The sequence below is a fragment of the Haplochromis burtoni genome, unplaced genomic scaffold (assembly GCF_018398535.1).
Source record: "Haplochromis burtoni strain Fernald_Lab_line unplaced genomic scaffold, NCSU_Asbu1 Contig_479, whole genome shotgun sequence".
Taxonomy (NCBI): Eukaryota; Metazoa; Chordata; class Actinopteri; order Cichliformes; family Cichlidae; genus Haplochromis; species Haplochromis burtoni.
The window spans coordinates 144,425-167,097 of NW_024582840.1; the positions used below are offsets into that span (position 1 = coordinate 144,425).

Below are 22,673 nucleotides of genomic sequence, written 5' to 3' on the forward strand. Positions count from 1 at the left end.
AGAGAAACACACCCGTCCTCAATCACCAAACAAACTCCTTACCATTGCAGTATGTCTCATCTTTGTACCTGCAGCGTGTGAACGTAAATCTGTGTGTGTGTGTTGCTGTCTCTGTGAATTAGTTTTCGCTTTACACCATGTCAGGGAGAAATAATGCGTAATGCACTGTCAGCAGGTAATGGGTAAGGGAAAATGCTGTTTCCATTATCCACACAGTTATAGACTCACATAAACACAAAAACAGGGGGATTTTTTTCTCTTTTTTTGCAACTGTGTAGTAAAAAATGAAAATGCCAAATTAGCGCCATTGCAGGCGTTGCATTAAGAGAGTTTCTGCTTAAACCTCTCACCCACCCTTATTGCTCCCCATCCCTTCATCCCTCTCACTTTTGGTTTGGCCTCTGCACTTTTATTGATCGCCTGCTTTATTAATGCTCTCCTCTAACTCTGTAGATTTGTATTCTTCATTTTTTCCTCACTTTTTTTCCTTTTTACTTTCTTCTTTGCTGAGGGTAACAAACATTATTTTACTTCCCCCTGGCTGAACCTTAATATTAGAAACAAGCACTAGAGTGTGAAGAACAGAGCTGCAAAACCAAAGCCAGTTGCAGTTTTGCCGAGCACACTGGAACACAGAAATGAAGTCCAATCACAAACAGTCATCTGAAAATGTGGAGTCCCAGGACTTTTTGCAGTACTGTCAAAAATTAAGTACATGTAATGATTCAGCATCTTGCACCTTTAGCAGCAATAACTTCACACAATCCTTTTCTGTGTCACTTTGTCAGACTCTCAGTTCATTGCAAAGGTGCTTTGGCTCATTTATACATATTTATACACAAGGTCCTTGCACAGTTTTTCAGTCAAGTTGAGCAACACCTGCATGTTTTTTCAGCCATTCTGTTGTAGATTTGCTAATGTGTTCGGGATCATTGTCTTAACGTATGACCAAGTTTGGGTCAAGCCGTAGCTGACAGGCAGATGTCCTCACATTTGACTCTAGAATACTTTGGGATACAGACGTCATCTTTAGGTGCCCAGCTCATCTTTACAACCTGCTAATTGCTATTGGGCCTTAATGTAGGTGTCGTAACTGCTGTCTGCAGACTAAACAATACAACTTTTGTATTTGTCATTAAATAAAAACGTTCTGTTTCTAAATTACTGACTGCGTTCTACTCTGTTGTTGCCCTCATGCTTCATAGTTGTTGTGCAAAGTACTCTCCAACCCAAGTGTTCTTTTCTCAAACCTCTGAAATTGTTTTGCTCATTTTTGCTGTTAGAGCTGTACCCTCTTAACTGTTCCCTTACACCTCTGGGCTCAGGACTAATGTTAGCTGATGAGCACAGTTACAAAAAAAGCAGCTGCAAATGTATTCGGTGGAGCCTGCAGCAGAGCAGCAGATTGTTTATCATGATTTAAAGAATGATTGTAGAGCTTTGTTACAGCTCGTAGAGTCAGCTAAAGAAGAACTAACTTGACTTAGAAAAAGATATCAAGAAATATTCAATGTTTGATTTTGATGTTGCTTTCTTAATTAATTCTTTTTATGGCTCTGAAGATAAGAAGGCTGTACCACAAGCAATATTTAAAAAGGCCACAACTGCTAGTTCTTCTGTTTTCTATTAATTCTATCAAATTTAGCCTTTGTTTGAAAAATGCCTGGACGTGTGACATGTTGTCTGACCAAGATATACAAGTTTCTACCCATTTTGAATGGCTACATGAAAAGCAAGATTTAAAAAAAGAAAGTGATCATATCCCAGTAGTCGATTGTGTGTGCGTCTTTGTTCTCTCTGCACAGTGAATTGCATAGCAGGTACAAACAGCTCTCAATTTTGGACGTTTTTTTGTCCTTGAAGGGTTCATGATTTTGCAATCAGTTTTGTTCATGGTAAGTGACAGTGATAATGACAAGTAGTATACTGCCTACTTTCACGCCTCCACACAGCTGGCCAGTCTCTGCATGAAGTGCTTTTGCTTGTCTAATTATTGGTTTTGAAAAGTAGCAAAACAAAAAACCCCAAACAGTTTCCTGTGATATTCAAATCACGTAATAGCTGCAAATCACACGTATTTGTTGAAAGTGAAACAGTTACTTAGCAATGCTGTTAATCAGCTTTTACTACTCCTTTTTAAGTGTTTACAGTATATTCTCATAGTGCCAGATGCCTACATTCACAGACATCATAATTCTCTTGAGACTCTTTGTTTTGAGCAATCTGTTAATCTCGTACTCTTACTGAACTCAGTGCAGGTCAGGAATGTAGTGCGTGATAATTAGTGGTAATTATGTTTGTTTCCTTAAATAATCAAAAAATCATTTGTTTTGATATTGTTTCATTTATTGTTTATTGTTCTGCTATTGCTTATGTACCTTATAGATATATAATATATATAATAGATTTTTTTAACCTCCACAAAGTTCATTGCTTGTTACTTTTAAGATGGACTGCCTTATTATCAGGTTACCCTAAAAACAGAGTAACTAGATTACCATCAGTGACAATAAAGACCATATTTCTCCCACATTAGCTTCTCTTTGTTGGCTCCAAAACACACATAAATTCTTCTACTTATATGTGAAATCTTGAACTCTAAGGACCTTTCATATCTTCTCCCTCATCTCTTTAATCTCACAGCAACATCCTGTCCCAGTAGAGTTCAGACTGGAGGTCTACTTGTATTTACTAGAGTGAATGGGAGGATAAAGCCTTCAAGGTATTGGGGTCCTCAATTGGAACCAGCAGTTGGGTTTGGGACACAGACACATTTCTGGTTTTAAATTTGGCTTCCCTTTTTGATGCAGGTTACAGGTAAGTTATGCTGCTGTGGACTCCGGCTGCTGTGGGACGAGATCTCCTCAGATGCACTGTGCATTTCTCCTCCACTCCCCTCCACTGCATTTGTTGTCTGTAGTTTGTGACAGCACCAGGCTCAGGCTTGCCCATACAAGATTTTCTGATCAATGGAGTTTCTGCTCTAATTTGGCATTTTTGGAAAGATTTGAATTTTTCTTTGAACAATGAAAAATGATGGAATAAATATATTGCATTCAATTTTCTGGGTTGACTGTTGCAGCTTTATAGTGAAGGTTCTTTTGATTATTGAATGTCTCTCTTCTGTCTCTCTTTTCCTTTTCTTTCGACCCTTTTCCTCCAGCTCCATGCTGTCCCCCCTCTATCAGGACCATGGCGGTTCGGGGTTGTGGCCTCAGACTTCATCCTGTTCCTCTTCCTCTCAGGGCCTTCACCGGCCACTACGCTGCCACCCGCCACCAATCAGCGGGAGCAGTGTGGGCCCCAACCCCACATACTATCATACTGTGTATGACGTTCAGGTGGAGCATTACAGCGAAGTGCCCTTCAGTGGTGGAGGTGACAGCTACGGGCGTCTCTCCAGCCGGGACTCCATGTCTCTCGTTACCAGCAACAATGATCCCACAGTTCCACTGATTCGCCGGAGGGGAGGACTGGTGGATCACCGGGATGTCATCTTGGCACACCAGGCGCACAAGCTGCACAACACACCACAGGCCAGGAGGAAACAATGGGAGTGAGTAAAGCTTGTGTTCTGAGATCAAAATAGGTTGTGAACTGGGAGGACATTTTTCTTCGTTTAAGTTAAGCTTGAACTTTTCTCAGGGTTCCTCCTGGGAAAACAATTACACTATATTTTTCCATATATAAGTAATTTTCTTATATGTCTAAAAATAATCATTTTTTCTGTCATTCTGGTGTGACAAGCTTTAAAAACCACTTTACCCATCAGTCTTGGCTGGCCTGTGTTTCACTGAATTACAAACTCAAATATGACAACACTGAACTCAGAGCTGCGGGTTCTGTTAAAAAGAACATTTTAAGAATAGTAACTAAAATTGCTTTTTGGGACTTATATTATTTACTTTTTTAGTGTCCAAAGGTTAAGACCTTTGACTTTTGATTGAAAATACACCTTGTTTTTTGCATTTGGCACTAATGTTTCAGCCATAATTAGAGTATTCTATCCGAGTATCCTGCTGTTCACGCTGTCAAACCGTAAGTTAATATGCCATAATTTATTATGTTGACTGACTAAAGCATTAATTTAAGAGCCCAGTGTTTTATGTCCTGTTTCCGGGAACAAATGTAGAGCTTAAAACATAATGTAGCTAATAACACTGATGGTAACTGAGGTGTGGAATCAGTTAATCAGCTTCAGTCAACATTAGTACGGTTTCCCTCTGTTCATGTCTTTCCATGCCTGCCTGCCACCCTCATCCTGCTTTCCATAGAGACATTTTTTTAATATTCTGCACACCTGCACATGAAAAACATAGCTTATCTATTACCTGCCTAACACAGAACTCTGCACGTTATCTAGAGAGATGGAAAATCCAGAATACATATTATTTACTATTCTCAGTGCTGACTGCATTAATCATATTGAGGATCTGTCTTATGAAGGTCCCAGTTCTATAATTATTTATAATTATGTGTGTGGTTAATAACTTCTGGATGGTGAGGCACTTTAATTAGTTTTTCACCATGAGATTAGCATTCATACAATCCTTCAATCTCTTTCAGTTCTAAGGTTTCATATATCTGGACTAGAGATGGACCGATCCGATATTACGTATCGGTATCGGTCCGATACTGACCTAAATTACTGGATCGGATATCGGAGAAAAATAAAAAATGTAATCCGATCCATTAAATATCACGAAAGCACCTCACAAAACTTGCAACACGCCGTAACTTGCCTCAGAACGTTAGCACGTCGGAGCAGTATGCATCACGTGATAGAGCGGCTGTGGCATGCGGGACCTGTCGGTGGTCTGGATAGCATTTGGAGCTTCGCTAGCAACCCGGCATTTCATCTCCGACAAAGTTATCCCCGAGAGAAGTAAAGCAAGTGTGTAAGTCCATCTCTGAATGTTTGTAAAGCATTCCTGCATTAAGCTTAACAAGGACTGCCTCTTCTTGCTGCTACTTCAATCATGAAACTGCTATCAATGATCAGCTGATCGGCTTTTCTGTCGCGAGTCCGTCTCTCTTGTTTGTTTTTGGCCCACTTTGCACCAGAAAGAGGAAACCAGCGGCTGAACAACAGCAGCACGTTTAAGCTTGATAAGCTGTTGTTAGAATTTATTTAATATTACTTTCTACTCGAGGATCTTTTTCTACGTAGCTGACGGCTGGTAACTGTGCAGGGGCGGATCTAGCAAAGTTTAGCCAGGGGGGCCGATAGGGCATTAACAGGGAAAAGGGGGCACAAAGACATACTTTTCTTTCTTATTCTCATTTAAAATGTCTAGCTTTTAATAAATAATTATCTGACACCCAAAGTTTTAATTTGATGTAAAATGAATAGAAGTCAATTACTGTATATAGTGACTATTAAGTCTAATATATATACCCTAGTAAGCTATAGTACTTTTTCCTTTGGGAAGGTACCATCTGTGCAGTCTGCAATTTTGTTGAAGAAAGATGTTGAATCTATTTAATATTTCTTGAAAAATAATTGATTTCTGTGCATTTTTTTTCACACTGCATCAAATTAAGGTTGATTACGTCGATTAAGCATCATGAGGTGGAGCGTGAGGGGTGGTTCCCTATTTTTTATTTATTTATTTTTGTTGTTGCTGGGAGTTGGAACCCTATTAGTTAGGTTGCTTAATATTTACGCTAAGTACTCTTTAAAATACCAGAATAGGGAGGATGGTGTAGGTTTAAGTTTATTAGATTGATCAGTATTGCTGAACTATGAAATATTTTTTTTGCATACAGGTATAACAGAATAGCTTTAGTGTAGTTGTTGTTTTAAACTTGAGTATGAACTTATACAAAATGCAGCAAGATATTTAAAAAAACAGTTTTGTTGATTAAAAAACACTATATCGGATTCATATCGGTATCGGCAGATATCCAAATTTATGATATCGGTATCGGTATCGGACATAAAAAAGTGGTATCGTGCCATCTCTAATCTGGACATAATAAAAAATCATCAGGTCATTAATAGGTCATAAAATTGGGTAAATATGAGCTCAGATGAACAACAACACACGATATTGTGTATCAGTCCTGATTCTTTCCTCATTTCTTTATATTTTGCTGGGAAAATTGGAAATAGTTCCAGCGATTTATTGAAATATGTGCAATCATAGATGGAAACAACATGCAAGGCAACAACAGTTTGCACAATTCTAATGAGTTTGAATGTCAATATTCATCTGGTTTGGTCTTATTTTAAATAGTTTTAGTTATTGTTTTAATTCTTTTATTGGCCTATTATTGTTTTATATTGTTATTATTGTATTACATTGTTGCTTTTAATGCCATTTCTATATTGTTAAGCACTTCATGCAGCATCGGCTGTTTGAAATGTGCTATATAAATAAATTTGACCTTTGACCTTGACCTTAATAGGACCACCTTTATTCTTTAACACAGTCTGAGCTCAATTAGACAAGTTTTCTTGTAATTTCTTTAAGTAATCTTCAGTTCTTCGTGCTTCTTTTGATGTTGGCTACCTTCTGTGCTGTTCTCTGTCAAAATGATCCCACAGTAGTTCAATGATATTCGTGTCTTGGCTATGGGGAGTTCAGTCCATGACTGATAGTTTTCCACTGTGTGTTTTTCAGTCCAGATATGGTTTAGTTGAGATCACTGTCATAGTGAAAATGAAGCTGATCTGTAAACACTCACTGTTGCGCCTCTCTCCTGACCTCCACTGTACACGTCGACTAAGATTTGAACCAGAAATTCCACATTAGGATTCATCACTCCATAAGACTTGTTGCCACCGATTTTTAGTCCAGCTCTTGTGTAATTTGGAATACATTAGCCTTTTCTTCCTTTTTCTCTTCCTTAAAAAAAGGCTTCTTGACGTTTTCCTTCCACTGATACCATTATAAATCAGGCTTCAATGAACAGTGATCAACTGAATGGTCAGAGACATCAATAAAGGTCCTGTGTCAGGTCTTTAGTGGATCTGTCTTCCTATTTCTTAAGGACATGTAGGTAGTTTCTTTCAGACCTCCCACTTCTTTTGTTGTCCACTTGTCCAGATTCCTCAAATTTCTAATGATGTATGCTGCCACCATGGTGAGCTACGCCAGCACTTTGGAAATCACCTTGTTGGTGAAAAAATACTATTCATGCCTGTCAGACTGTCTGATCGTTGGCATTTTTTGTAGACTCAACTAAAGAAATGTGAACAAACTATCTGTTTTTGCAACAGACTGCTAAAAACAAACTTCCTAACGATACAGTTTAAAATGTGTTCTTTCCTAAATTGTCTGTCATGTCTGCCACAACACCTTTGGGTTAGGAGGCTATTTAATGCTTGAATAATTCATGTGTCAGTGTTAAATGACTAAACAAACAAAGAAACAACCAAAGATTTCTGGTCAGGTATAAGGACTGGATATTATCATTGTTTATTTATTGGGAACTTAATCAAATGCAAAAGCAGGATGTGGAAATACTGAGTACACCTCACGTCTCAGCAGATTGTAGAAACCACCTTTAGCAGCAATAACTTGAAGTAATCATGAGGTTGTATTTACACTTTTCATTTTAAAACATGATTCTATTAATGCGATTAGCACTGACAATACTATAATAAAAAAGACGTGTAAAACCTTAGAATTGAGATATTTTACACTAAGGATAGAGAAGACTAGTAAACCTGGGAATGCATTAAATGATCATTCAGCCAACAAGAAAGAATGTAAACATCTGTTACCAGATGGACACATAGCTCTTAGTCCAACATACAAACTGAGGGGATTGTTTTTACTGTTTATATAAAAATGTCTACAGTTTGAAAGGAAAGTCTTAAGCAAGATATGAAGAATATCTTGTCTGTCCCAGTATAGCCTGACCATGTACCAAAACATCTAAATGTTTATTTCATATTCTTTACAAAGTTGTGCATATTAATTTTTGCATTTCTTTCTAGAAATAAATTAAGAGGTTTATGTTTATTTTATTCATCCTTTTAAAATATTTAAAGAAATATAAACCAGTTATATGATTTTCGGGGTTACGCTAAATCCGGCACTTTGGCACTACAATTTTGCTACTTGTGCCATATCTCTCACTTGCAGTCAGTGGCAAAAAAAAAGAGTCTGCAGGTTTTACTTGCAATCAAATCCTGCAGCAGCTGATTTGACTGAGTAACACCTTCAGAGAAGAAGCAATCAGTGAAATGAAAGCAAGTGCATTCTCTTTTCGTCACAATGGTTAGAACGTGTTTATGGATTGGTGAAAGGATGACACTCAAATCAGAAAAAAGATCTTTAATGAGAATTTAGAGGTAACAAAAAGTACTGCCCAGCTGTAACATGAAATTAACCTCAATACGAGGGAAACATGGGGAAAGACACCTAAAAACGTCTGAGGAATGACAGGAGTAACAAGGCACAAGTGAGCTCAATCAAGATAATTACACGGATGGGAAAAGGAACAAGGGAGTGAAGTGAAAACACCAAATACCCATGATCGCCAGGACAAAGGAAGAGCTAAAATTACAACACAAACCAAAGATCATACAAGTAGCAAAATTACAAAGATCTTTACTCGCAGTACCACATGGCAGATAATAATTCAAAGCAGTTACTCTAATCATTACCTGACCTGACCTTCTTACCACCCATAAGGCAAAAGTTTCCTTTTTCCATCACATGTCCTTGAGCCAACCAAGTACTGAGATCTGTAATAGAGGCAGAGAGCGGTGACAGACAGGGTCTTATTCTGCCTTTTTGGGGTTTTTTTGGTTTTTTGACAGACAAACAGGCAGAACGATGGGCAGGCAGACAGCTGCTGACCCAGTTGCAGATCAGACCAGGTGTGTCAGCGAAGCCTGAGGGGGCGAAGCTGATTTTTATTAGACATGACAGGTTAAAGCCCCACTTACCCTGTCACGCAGTAGATCTGTGGATGGAAAGATTGCCGATGGGCAGGATAGATTTTGTTACCCTCTGGTGCTGTGTGTCTGTCACTCCATCTCTTTTAATGCCAGTCTCAGAGGTAGCGCACGTCTACTAGCTGATCACACCCAAATGGCAAGTAATGCAACAGCTGTATCATCTCGTCTATCCTCTGCCATTACTCCCCTCTAATTGTGACTGAGAGCATGTTTACTGCTTCTGGTGCATCACCTGTCTGCTGGCTCGCTGTCTTTGGCATCAGTTCAGTTAAGTGAGTTCATTATTGGCACAATACCGAGTTCCATGTGTTGCCAAAAAAAGATAAAGTCATTCAAATGACACTCCTCAACTGAATAAAAACCAGCAACAGCAAGGGAACCAGAGAAATAGACAGAAAAATAGATGTGAGCTCTGACATGGTTGAATTTTAACACAGCTGTGTCAGTCTACAGCTGTGTCACACACACAGAGCAGAAACTGCAATTCCTGGAATAGTCACTTGGGCCTGGCCCCAAAAGCCTATTGATCCCAAGGGGCTGAAAGATGAATTCAACATTCAGGCAAAAACTGTAGGGGTCAGTCCCAATAGACTCCCATGTTAAAATGTCCAGCTTTACAATGTTAAAAACCACATTTAGAGCCTGATACACTTTTGATCTCTGTGGATAGTTATTATAATTATTGATAAGTAATACATCTAACCAATTTTACCAAACAAGCTATTTTACCCATGTAAGGTTTATATATATGCCACATATTTGTATTTTTTGGTCTTAATTTGCAATTTTATCAAATGTTTAGTGGACATTGATGAGCTAAATGAGCTAAATCCTGACCTATATTATGGTGACTAAGGAAAAACTTAGTGGGTCAACAAAACAAAGGGTAAAGACAAATCATGAGGCCTTAAAGTTATTCATATGGCTAAGTTTAGCTAATTATCCATTATATTTCATGATATGCTAGTTTAATTAAATTTTTCCAGCACAATAAAGCATTGTTTTTTCTCCAAAGCCAGCTTTGAACGTCAGCTGAGACACTGCCCTGGCCAGACCCCTCTTACTGTTTGCTGTCACTAGCACTCAGTTACTGTACATGTTTTTTAGGCTCTGACATTGTTTAAGGTCACGGCTTGTTGAGAATGTCTGTGGTTTGAAAACACAAGGCAAAAAGACACAAGGGCAGGGCCCAAAGGAAGAGTTGACAGTTGTATATTCTGACCTATCAAGAAAAACTAAAACATCAGATAAGCTTTTATTTTTGGAATAAAAAAAAATGTATTTTTTCTTATTTCCGTTGTGTTTTGTGTGCTTTTGCAGCGTTTTTCTTATTGCTGGTGTTTTCTTAAGTTGCAGTCCATTTGGCCTCTCAGGGCCACCATATTGATAGTGTATATCCTGGATGAATATACAGCTTTCAAGCAGGAGAAAAAGAGGAACCACGGACAAGGACATGCAGAAGATCAGTGTGACAGAAAAGGGTGCTAGATATAGGGTGAGATGGAGGAGGATGTATCCACTATGATGACCCCCAAAATGACTGCTTTCGGCACAAAGGCACTGAGACATGGACACCCATGTCAAGACTTCCAAAATCAGAACCGGCCAAGATGGACATTATAAAGATGTGGGTCATTTAGAGTTAAGATTATGTGTAGAACTCCCAAGAAATTTGAATTACAGTTTATTACTGTTTCATGAGAAACGGTACACAATGAATGATTACTCAGCAGGCTGTTTGTGAGTTTTTAGTCTGCAACTGTGACCCAGGTGAAGACCAGACCACATAACATGAGTGTTTCCTTTTCATAGCTGATGGATATGCGACAGTGAATTGGAATTCAGGTCACAGGAATCCAGAGTTTTAACCACTACACCAATAATCATTACTCAGAACAATCATAATTTGCTCTGATTAGCTCTCTGTCTATTAATCAGAAAACTGTTGTTATTCAGAATTTCTACATCTTCAAGCACTCCTTGTTGGTCCTTCCAACAGGATGAGAGGGACGTGACGAAGAGTAGTCTAGTGTTCCTCATTAGTATAGGAGACAGGATTTCTGGCTATCATGATCATGATCAGTGTTTGATAAGGAGTGAGTTTTTGCTTTGACCATCATAAAAAGCAGACATCTAAGCAAAAGTATCCGCACTGTTGTTTGGTTCACATGCATTAATCAATAAATAGGAAAGAAAACATTTAGATGAATATGTAAACTAATTATTAGAAAAGACCTCAACATTAGACTTATAGCATTGTATAACCTTTTCATCCTTTAAACACACAACTCTGTTTGTTTTAATTCCATGTAGGAATATCATGTTTGTTTATCTCTTAAGAAGCAGTCGTTTAATCGATTAATCAAACAGGCATTCAGCCCAGGAAAGTTCATTGCAGCAGCACATCTCAACATGAAAATAATATTTTTAGCAATTCTGTAACCAGATACCTGTGGTGCTGCATTTTCTGTAGGTGACATTAATTATGGCTAATTAAAATCATCTGCCTGCTGCTGTGTAAAGACAGCAGACCGTTCGAGGATAACACGAGAGACTTGTCCCAAAAACGGATACAGTGAAACGTCTATCACCTATAAATCAACATAGGGTACGTTAATAATGCAATGAGTTTTATCTCCATAGACAACTTTAACTTAGATTATCTTGATTATGTGAAGCATCAGTTTAGAACAGATACGTCTCTCTGTAGCCATGTAACCATGGCTACGGTGTTTGTATCCATTTGTCATTTGCCAATACTTAGCTTTGCCAGATTCTGTGATTTTTCTAGTGATTTTGTGTTTAAAAGGAAATGACAACAAATGGGAGAGCTAATCCAAGTGATTTAACAGTGAAGCTCAAAGCACCAAAATTAAAGTATAATTAAGCACAGAGATGTTTCCAGCCCCGTCTCTCTCCTCCTAGATTTCTTCTTATTTCTCTTCTCTGCCTTTTCCTTAGTGGCAGCTATTTGCAGTGCCCTCACGCCAAAGCTGCAACACCATGCCAAAATCTGTCACCCCAACACCACAAACACATACTCATAAATCATTTCGTGTATGAGTGTGTGTGTGTGTGAGATGGTGTGCTCAGGCGGAACACTCTTCTTTCAGGAGCATACTAATAATCTGCCTGCATTTCGATGTAGCTGAGGCCTCGGTCACACAGGCCTAGAGACTCCTGGCACTCTGCAGTCGCTAGGGAAAACGTGTATTCACCATTGGCAAATGGTTGCTGGAGGTTGCTGGTTGTAACTGGATGAAAATTGGTCACAAAGAGGATGCTACACTAAAAACCTTCTTGCCATTGGTCCAATCACTTGGAAGTTGCTTCTCCTGGAAATGGACAACATTCACTTTCAATGTAAAAGCCGCTCCTTTTGAAATGTGATAGCTGCAGCGCTAAGGCGTAACTTGTACTTTGAAAATTAACGGTTTGGCATCCTCACCTTTCACAGATACGCCACCTGCTTAATGATTAGTTTGTAGATAATTTGCCATGTGCACACAAATGAGGAAGGACTGTGGAAACCTGCTAGTAACCAAGGCAATGACACAACTTTTTGGGAGGACCTCTTGGCCAGTTTTGCAGTTGTTACATAAGAAATGTATTAAATATCACATTACTGGCTATTCTTAAAAGTAATGCAGTACATTACTTAATTATTTGCCAGAAAAAGAAATTCATTACACTACTCATTAGATTATTCTTGCTGTATTCTATCAAATTACCTGAAACAATATAAACCTATAGGCTGCAGTCCCACATACCATAACGAATCTCTATCCTAATGAGGAAACACATACAATATGAAAGCCTGACTACAAGCCTGACTGCTCCTGCTGAAGTTCAGGGTCTGGCTGCTGAGCTGAGGTTGGTTGATTGTAGGATGCCAGGAGGTCACTGACAGATCTCTACGTCTGTGTCATTGAGGCTTTAAGAAGTATCTTTCATCCCAGCCGGTTCTGCTCTGTGTTGGCTCTTGCTGTTGCTCTCTCTACATTATGAGTTCTTCATATGTGCTTGGAAGCACCAGGAAGTCCCAGAACATTGAACACAATGAATGAAGCTTGAGCAATCAGTTTCACAGTGACAGCCAGCATCTTCTCACAACCAGTCAGGGAATACATGCTATTCCATGATGACTGGTGGTTGCCAAGGAGTAGCTGACTGGTCTCTAGCTCAATTTTCTTTTGTTCATTCACTTTTAAATGTAATTTAGAGAAGCAATTCAGCACTGAGAAAACAAGCTTAAAATTCAAGATAGAATATGTGTGCAACATTCACATGTAAAAAAATCCAGTTTGTTTAAAATTCAAACTAGGGCTAAGTGAAAAAGAGCAATATGTAACAAGTTTTTATCGATTACACAACATCTTGAGTTTTAACGCTCGTTGGAGTATGCTATGATAGTTGATCGTCATATATGAAAGCTACAGACATACCACAGCCAAAGCTCTTCTTGATCCTCGCTGCATTCATGTTGCAGATAAAAGAAGGACATAAGATATTAATTTACACCAGCGCAGATTTTTGGATTAGCAAAACTGAGTTGTTTGTTGCAACTAAGACACCAGACACCTCCGTGCGACTTCTTTAATGCCATAAAAATCAAACACATTATAACCTGAATCCTTCCAATGCCACCAGTGAGTATGATCAGGACGATGATTCCTCCAAAACATATTTGATAAAACAGCAAAGAGCAGCGGTTGGATGTTTTGGAGACGGGGTTATTTGAGGGGCAGATTGTGGATGGATTTTATAAAGAAGGGAAAAAGTCAAATGTACCTCCCCATCCCTGTCTCTCCTTCAGCGGCTGGCTTTCTGTTGAGTTGTATTAGTGCCAACATCAGTCAGTTTGTTACGCTGGCTTGACGACACCACTCTGCTGCCAGCTGCACTTCTGACTGGAGAGTGCACATCATTCATTTTAATTTTTACCCCTATTTTTTTCTTCTACGTCACCTTTTTCCATTCATCCATCCGTCCTTCTCTATCCAGTCTTTTGCTCCTTTTTCCTTCCTTCCCTCCCCTTTGACATTTCATCTGATTTATCACTTCTCAGTGCTCATTTTTCTAACAGTTTTTCTCTATTTCTTTCCTCTCCCCTTACTATCAGTTTGTGGATTTGTGTTCTGATTTGATCTGATGGTTTTTGGTGCTCATGTGATGTCACTGAATCTATAAAATACATTAATGACATTTGTCTTCAACCAAGGTTATTATTAGTACTTTCCACAGTTCCGCAGCTACTTCTAATGAAACAAGCTGTGTGAGCTGTATTTTAATCATTACTTTAAAGCGTTTTCACAATTCAGTACACTGACTGCCTGCATCCCTTTCAGCTGTAAAAAGGCTGGACAATTCCCAAGTTGGAAATTCTGTTTATTTGTAAATTACTTTAGTGTTTTTCTGTGTCTCTTAAGAAGCGTTTAAGACTACAGACTACATAAAATCTCTTATCTGACCAACATCAATTTTTCACACATGTAAAAATTGTGTGAATTTTAATTGTGTTAGATTTTAACAAAAGAGGGCTTAGTCCACTCACAGTTGCAAAACTTCACTTTTGCAACTGTAAAGCAGCTGCTTCTGACTTTGTCATGTTTCGGCTGTGTGCAGGCAGGAATCGGACCCAAACGCAAACGGACTACAAACAGGATTGAACTTAAAATGGCAGCTTTAATTGCTGAACAAAGAACGTCTACAAAACCTAATCTGAGAAGAATCTAACAAAACACACACAGGGAGAAACACACAGCATGAGGGACAACACAACACTAACTCAGAGAAACACAGGGTTTAAATACACTGGTCATGAGACAGAGGGGAATGAGACACAGAAGGAAGGCACAGCTGGGAGAAATCAGGACTGACGAGACAAGGAAGCAAAGTAGGAGACACTCACATGAGACACGGACCTTCAAAGTAAAACAGGAAGTAGCACAGGCGCAAACTAGACTAGGGGAGACAGAGCAACTAAGAAACACAGAGAACAACAACAAAGAGACACAGAGGGCAGCTACTAAATACTCAGAGAACTAAACAGAACACAAGAAGGCCAAACTAAGACACTAGACTATAGAATAAACTGGGGCAACAAAGAACTAAGAGCATAATACAAAAACTCAGAGACACAAGAAACTCAAAACACTGGGTCACCGACCCAGGACCGTGACAGACTTAAGCTTCAGTCACACAGGCCTAGAGATCAGCTGGTAAGCCCCTGGCAACCCGAGTTGCTTGGGTGGTGAGTGATTACTGAAGGTTAAAGGCTGTCCCTGAACAAAATCGGTCACGAGCTTGCTGCACCAAAAACCTAATGGTGATTGCTTTGACTGTTAGCAGATTGCTACAACTGCACATAGTTTTCATAGAAGACACCAAATACTCGCCATTTATTCTGGAAGCTGTAGTGAAACTTGAAAAATTCAATTCTCTTTTATTTTTACAACCACAACAGTCGCCCCAAGGCGCTTATTGTAAGGTAGACCCTACAATAATACATACAGAGAAAAACCCAACAATTATATGACCCCCTATGAGCAAGCACTTTGGCAACAGTGGAAAGGAAAAACTCCTTTTTAACAGGAAGAAACCTCCAGCAGAACCAGGCTCAGGAAGGGGCGGCCATCTGCCGTAAGCGGTTGGGGTGAGAGAAGGAAGACAAGACAAAAGACATGCTGGGGAACAGAGCCAGAGATTAATAACAAGTGTGATTCAGTGCAGAGAGAGTGTATTAAGAAATACTGAGTGAGAAAGGTGACTGAAGATGCATCATGGGAATCCCCCAGCAACATATACCTATTGCAGCATAACTAAGGGAGGATTCAGGGTCATCTGGTCCAGCCAGAACTATATGCTTTAGCAAAAAGGAAAGGCTTAAGCCTAATCTTGAAAGTAGAGATAGTGTCTGTCTCCCAAATCCAAATTAGCAGCTGGTTCCACAGAAGAGGGGCCTGAAAACTGAAGGCTCTGCCTCCCATTCTACTTTTAAATACTCTAGAAACCAGAGAGTGAAGTGCTCTCAGACTGTGTCACAACCCAAAACCCAAAAACATTTGTCTTCAGAATAAAAACTGTCTCCATTTCCAGTTTGCATCACAGTGTCATTATGTCTTTACTGAGTAGTTTGCAAGTGTTTGCAGACAAGCCAGGATCTTCAGGAAAGATTACTGGCAACTACTGCAATCTGTGACCAAAGCAATCCCAAGGACATTTTGGTGCAGCACCATATACCTGTTGCTAACTAGTTTCACACATCGACTAGATGGATGGAAAGAACACACCCTGGTGGTTATCAGTCACTGACAGGTATCTGGACCTCTGTGACTGGAAGCAGTGTTATATCTTTTGTCCCTGCCTGTTCTATTCTGATTCTTGCTACTTCTTTCTCCACTTCATGCCTCCTAACAAATGCATATTCAGGGGTCAGCATGTCCCGGAACAGCAAACCGAGCTATTTCACCAATTACTTAAATAGCTTGAATCCTTCTTTAACCATCCACTTGTTTACTGAAAAGGTTTTCTTTTGAATCTTAAAAACTATTAAAATTAAAAAAAAACAAAAAACATGAAGAAATAAAAGACTAACCATAAACACCATACATAAAAGACTGCTTTAGAAATCTGAAAAGACAGTCTGGTTGTGCTACTGTACACAGTTGTTGCAAACAATGAAAAAATGATTGCACTCCCAGATTTCACAGCTTCGGACTCACAAGACCTCCAGCTCACGCTGGGCATATAATCTCTAGAGCTCTTGCAGTCTACAAGCAAAACAGCATGTCTGCAGTGTAGGTAATTTTTTTTTAGGTAATTGTATTTTTTTGTGTGTGTGTGTGTGTGTGTGTGTGCATTGAATCAGGTTTCCCCAAAAAGCTTCCCCTTCCCCAGGGAAAGGTCCAATAGTGGAATGGGACTCATACATGCCTTCACCTCTCTGTCTCAGTCTGCCCCTCTCCTTCTGTTTCTGTTTACATAACCAACATCCAAACCCTCAGTGACTCACCCCACTGTCTATCCTTCACTCTACCTCGACCTGCCAATGTCCACAGACACACGCAGCCTGAACCGCACTAGCAAGTCAGTTTGATCAAAGGGCTGATGTTCCTTTGACTGACAGCCACTCAGAAACACAAGAGGGAGTGTACTCTGGCATGAGGAGTAGGTGATGGAGCACTCAAGTGGGAAGCTGCTGCCCTCTTGTGCCCATGGTGGTGAAGTGTGAAGTCGTTATCAGTGATGTGTGTTTAAATCACAGCTCTCGTGTGTGTGTGTGTGTGTGTGTGTGTGTGTGTGCACGCGCGTGCGCGCGCTGACACATACTCTGACGTAGATGGGCTCCATGCCCACACAATGGACACGATTTAGGGAAGAGAAAACCTTCTCAGGGTTCAGAGCTGTTGCAGTGGGCTGTGTCTGGATGTGCTGAGGGAGGCAGCAAAGTCAGGGCTTGTGGCGACCCACTAGAGGGCTCTACTCACACCCAATCTTGGAGGAGGGGTTCTAGAGCTCCTGTGTCGTGTACCCCATGCCTCCACAGGCTCATGTTACAGTCGTGTGAGATTATAATTCTGACTTGAATGTGTGTGATTAATGTTTTTTAATATCACATTTAATACAGAAGCAAACAGTACCCAGTTAAACACAAAATAATGTTCTAGTGAGTTTAAAGCTTCTTATCTCTCACAACACACCGTAGCGCAAAGTTATATGTTTACATATTTTATGCGATAAAAAAATCCAAATGTTTTCATGAAGATGAAATTCTCAGTCAAAAGTGTGAAAGCTGTCACATCACAGAAAACATGTTGCAGCACCGTTACACATGAAAAGATGAAAAGAAAGAAGAAGAAAGATGGTGATGTAGTAAAAGGAAAAGGAGAAATGCAAACAACAGCAGCAGAGAAACCAGAGAAAAGGAAATTCATTACATGTGAAACAGAGCTGATTGCTCTCTACACTAGCTGGACCCTGTTTTTAGGTTTTTGCACCTATTTGCAAAACCTTATGCAACCACAAAGTGTCAGCAGAGGACCATCATAGTATCATCCATGCTGAATCAACACAAACTCTCACTGTCATTCACTCTGTCATTAGATGCAAACACAGCAACTTCAGACTTGATGTACTGCACATGCTAAAGCTGATAACACTTTTTAAAATCTTAATTATTAGCAGCTTATCATTCATGCTGTAAATGGTACAGCTGCAAAAATAAAACATAAAATAAAATAAAAGCTCCGTATTTTCACCATCAGTCCAAGATAAATCAGTTCCATCAATCACATTTGGCTGCTACAATAGGAAGATTTCAGGTGTAAGATCTAAGGTTTGTAATCTGCAGCAGAGGCTTTATAGTTTTTCTGCAGAGAAAGCATGAAACCTCAGCAATTTCCTTCCCCGAATAAATAGAAGGTTTGGAAATCATTGATTCGTCCTTTATTTTAATGAGGAGAAGTCCACTGGGAGGGCGTACACGCTCTCTGAGGATTAAACAGTGCACAAGACAGCAGTTTAAACAAATATCCTCTTTCAAAACACACAGAGGAAAAAAATGTACTTCACGCATTAATACCCGCCGTCCTACAATATGGAAACAACAAACCATGCCATGTGATGCCATCTGTCTCACATTTTTGATCCAAAATTTATAGTTTTTCCACAGTTGCTTTGGCTCACTTTTCACATTGTTTTTGAAGGTCTCAGCTCTGCCTGCTGTAAAAAAAACATAAAAAGCTGAAACTGTCACTTTATTAGGTACGCTTGTTCAACCTCTCTGATCAGCCAATCACGGGGCAGCAATTTAATGCCTTTAGGCAAATAGTCATGGTCAAGATGACTTGATGAAATTCAAACTGAAGGTGATTTAAGTGAGTTTGCTCCCCAGGAAACATGTCTGTGTGGCCACACTGTGGGTCACTTCAAGTGAACTGTGGGGATGTGTGGCCAGGGAAAACCCACAGTGGGCTTCAGAGAGCTCCTTTCTGTGGACAACCCATAGTTGGCTCCTCAATAGCAATCCCATATAGGGGCCCAAAAGGACAAAACTCCTGTGGGTTCTGTGTGAGCACATCCATTTCGGGCCCACATCAGACAAGTGTGGATTTGCCCCACTCACACAGGTGGTGTTTTTGGTTTTTTGTTCAACATTCTGACCCAAACATCATACAAGCTGTGGCGGTAATGGACCTTGGGGCACACCTGGGCACACCACACTGTTGGGCATGCTGTGAATACACTGCAGCAATAGACCCCACTGTGGGCCTCTCTCTGTGTGGGCAGCTCACAGTGCTACATTTCTTACCAGTACTGGACAACTCACTGTGGCCCATGTAGATCTGCCTATAGTGACCCACTGTAGTAGTTTCTATTTCTGCTAAATCCTACAGGCTGGTCCTTTAAGACAGTGGCCTGCCTCCTACGTTGTTACCTGTATGAACAACTTTCCACTTCCACTTTTTATACTATTACAGTGGTGGTGCTGTAAATCAAACTGGGGACTCAAATGTGGAGGATTTTGGCTCTATCCCAACAGGGGTCAGTGGGAGGATGGTTTATTTGGCTATTTCATCTGCACTGTTTCCATTAGAGCACACTCACATTTTAGCTTGTGAAAACAGGTTTGCCTTTTCAGCAATATTTTTTGTCCACTGAGCTTTAAGTTTAGATGTACTCTCAGAATCATTGTGCTACACATAAATATTATAAAATGATATCCTCTTTGAGGTGATTTTTTTTCTTTTTTTTCTGCAGAGAAAAAAAAGGCCCACTTTTTTTTTCGTTGTTGTTGCTGGAAGTCTCCACGTCTGAAATGATTATTGCAGATGCCGGATGTGTGGGTTTTGTTGTGTCAGCCTGGATGGACAGCTACAGCCAACACAGTCAGCCTATCAATTAGCTAATAGTCTTAGTCACAGCTATCTTCCTGTAATGACACAGCCATTTCTCTGTCTGCAGAGAAGGAATTGGAGGGGGTGTGTTTAGTTTTGGGCTACTCTGCATGCAGACATTTGGCATTTGTTTCCTTAGCTAAATTGATGAATTTGCTTTTATCTGCAATCTAAAAGAGCAAAGTGCTAATCTATATAGGGCTTAATTATGGCTCTGTTGCTGACCTGCATTTAGTCATCTCATATGTAAAAAAAAAAAATGGCTTAGATGCTGAGTGTGAAATCTGAGATGTCAGAATTTTTTAAAAGTTGTGTTTTGACCACAAGATAATTTGAATTAACTGGGCAGCACAGTGGTGCAGTGGTTAGCATGGTTAGCACCTCACTCAATAAGGTTCTGGGCTCAAATCTATCAGCCAGCTGGGGCCTTGCTGTGTGGAGATTTTATGCTCTTCTTGAGCCTTTGCCTTCATCCCACAGTTACAACTAATACACACCCTATACATATTAGGTTCATATGTGACTCAGTGAATAGAGTCACACCAATCACAGCTGGGAAAAACTTAACAGGAAGAAACCTCCGACAGAATGGATATTCAATATGTAAAACTTTGAGTGCAAGTTTGTAAGAGACATTTAATCTTTTTGGTGACATTGCATGGATTGCCTTGTGGTTCCAGTTTGTCCAGTTTTCTTTAAACTATTCAGAATTGACCATGAAACACACTTTTTTGACTTGATTTTGTTCCGCTTGAAAAGCATGCTGTAACAAGGATTTTGAAAACTGGTCTGTAGTAGAAATAGTAGCAGTTGTAGCTTTCATTACTGTGTCTCCTTACTGATTTTAACAATCAGATGTTACTGAATTCTGTGACAGTTGAATCCAGTTAAAACTGCAATCATTGACCCAAAACAAGTTTCTGTGAGTACTGGTCTGTATAAATCCATCTGTTAGACATCTTGGTGTTTGGTTTAATTGTACTCTGAATCTTGACCATCCCATTCAGTGTTGACCGGTTATGCGTGTTTATGCCGTTGTGATTGATCATAATACTTTTGTGGACTGACAGATGCTTCGGCAGCCTGGTTGTCCTGGAAAAATGAATGTTGATTGCACATGAAAGGCCCGAGGTTAAACAAACATTATTACACAAGAATGATGAACCAAAAAGAGACAAACCGCCCTGTGCCTTATTTTTAATTAATTAATTTGAGTGTTGCATTAAAGTTTATAGTTTATGGCCTCTTTCATCGCCTGCAAAACTGAATGTTGCTGACGGTGAATGCTGAACGAACGTCGCTGTCAGTTTCACAGCCGTCTTTTGTCATATTACCAATGAAGCCCTCAGATATGAACCTGTTGTTGCATTGAAAAGGTTAACAGAAAAATGACTTTGTACGGCCTCCTCAAAGAAACCCAACGCCTCGGCTGCCAGATCTGCTTTTTACAGTTGAACGACTGCCAGCTACCCTCATTTAGTGAGGCCACCTCCCTACCCTTCATGCCTCAGCTTTTTCTCAATGAAACCTTTATACTAAGGACATTCATAACACACATACATATGGCTGCATTCACTTTATGCTTGATAGATTGATGTGGTAAATGACTTTATACTTCCAGTGGCCTGCCAAGCTCGAAGCAGCTGCACTTAAGCAAGATTTTCATTATTTTTTTAAAATTATAAAAAAGGTCTGCCTGTGTTCTTATATAAACATCATTACTCAGGTCGCGTTATAGTGACGAGCCAAGAGTCATGGGCAAAACTGACTCCCAAACAACAAACAAAGCCAGCAGGTTTCCAGCATTCACTGCTTTCATTGATCACTAAGCATTTTTTCACTGCTATAGTTCATGATTCCTTCTGGTTTCTGAAGCAAACCTCCTTTTCTTTCTGTTTTTCATGTTTAAACTCAATCGAATTATTTCCTGTTTTATTTGGTAATTATACTTTGCACTTTTGCACACTTTATTTACTTCTACTTCTTATCGTCTTTTTTCCCCTTGTGTCAAAAGTGCATTTTTGACTTTTATCTGCTTCTGAACATGATAGTGCTTACCCACTATCCAAATGAACACCAGCATGTACAGAAACCAAGAGCTGAGGAGAGCCAGTTAAAGACAATTAAAGAAGACAAAAAGCAGACAGCAATGAGGCCCAATGAGAAAAAAAATGGATGACAGTTTATGGAGGTATGTTAGAGTGAAGAGGAGGAAGACTTCCAAAGAGAAGGAATGGAAACGAGGTATGATAGTAAACGGGAGGAGAGGGGACATAGAGCTTAATTCAGTAGTTAGGAATGAAGGAGGAAATGAAAAAAGGAGAAAAATGTTAGAAAGCAGGAAGCAAAAGAATGGAGGCTAAAAAGATAAGAAAATAGAAAGATAAGGGGGGAGGAATGGAGAGAAGGGAAACAGAAACACAAGGAGAAATGTGAGGATACAAGAAGGGGAGGGAGGGGAGTGCAACAGAAGGAATAAAGGATAAAGGAAAGATCTGGTTTACCTCTGTGTCCTGCTCTACTTACTGCAAACACACACATTTGTACTTTTCTACTTATGAGGACCACATTTTATCACAAACTATAGGAACTACTCTGCCCTTCAGCATAACCTAGGAATCACCCATTTAAAATCAAAGATTGTGAAGGGTGTAACTGGAAACCTGAGACATTCAGACAAGTTATAAATGTGACTGCAACATTTGTTTTCTTGCAGCAGATGCAACTCTGAAACTCTAATAGTTTCTAATAGCCAAACTAACAGTCCTAACCCTCTAACAGACCTCTGCATAACTAAGAACCAAATAAAATGTCCTCTTGTTCCTTGAAGCCTTCACTGTGAAGGTCTCAGAGAGACA

The 22,673-nt window shown here is 39.6% G+C and overlaps 1 protein-coding gene across 13 annotated transcripts in view; it reads left to right on the plus strand.

Moving 5' to 3' along the window:
- The window catches only part of cacna1ab (calcium channel, voltage-dependent, P/Q type, alpha 1A subunit, b), a 204,548-nt gene that overhangs the window by 9,639 nt on the left and 172,236 nt on the right, over positions 1-22,673 (plus strand). For all 13 annotated transcript variants that reach the window (XM_042213765.1, XM_042213767.1, XM_042213768.1 and 10 more), the window contains exon 2: positions 3,164-3,556. In XM_042213765.1, coding sequence (XP_042069699.1) covers positions 3,168-3,556 — 389 coding nt within the window. In that variant the 5' untranslated portion in view covers positions 3,164-3,167. The remainder of the gene's footprint in view (positions 1-3,163; positions 3,557-22,673) is intronic.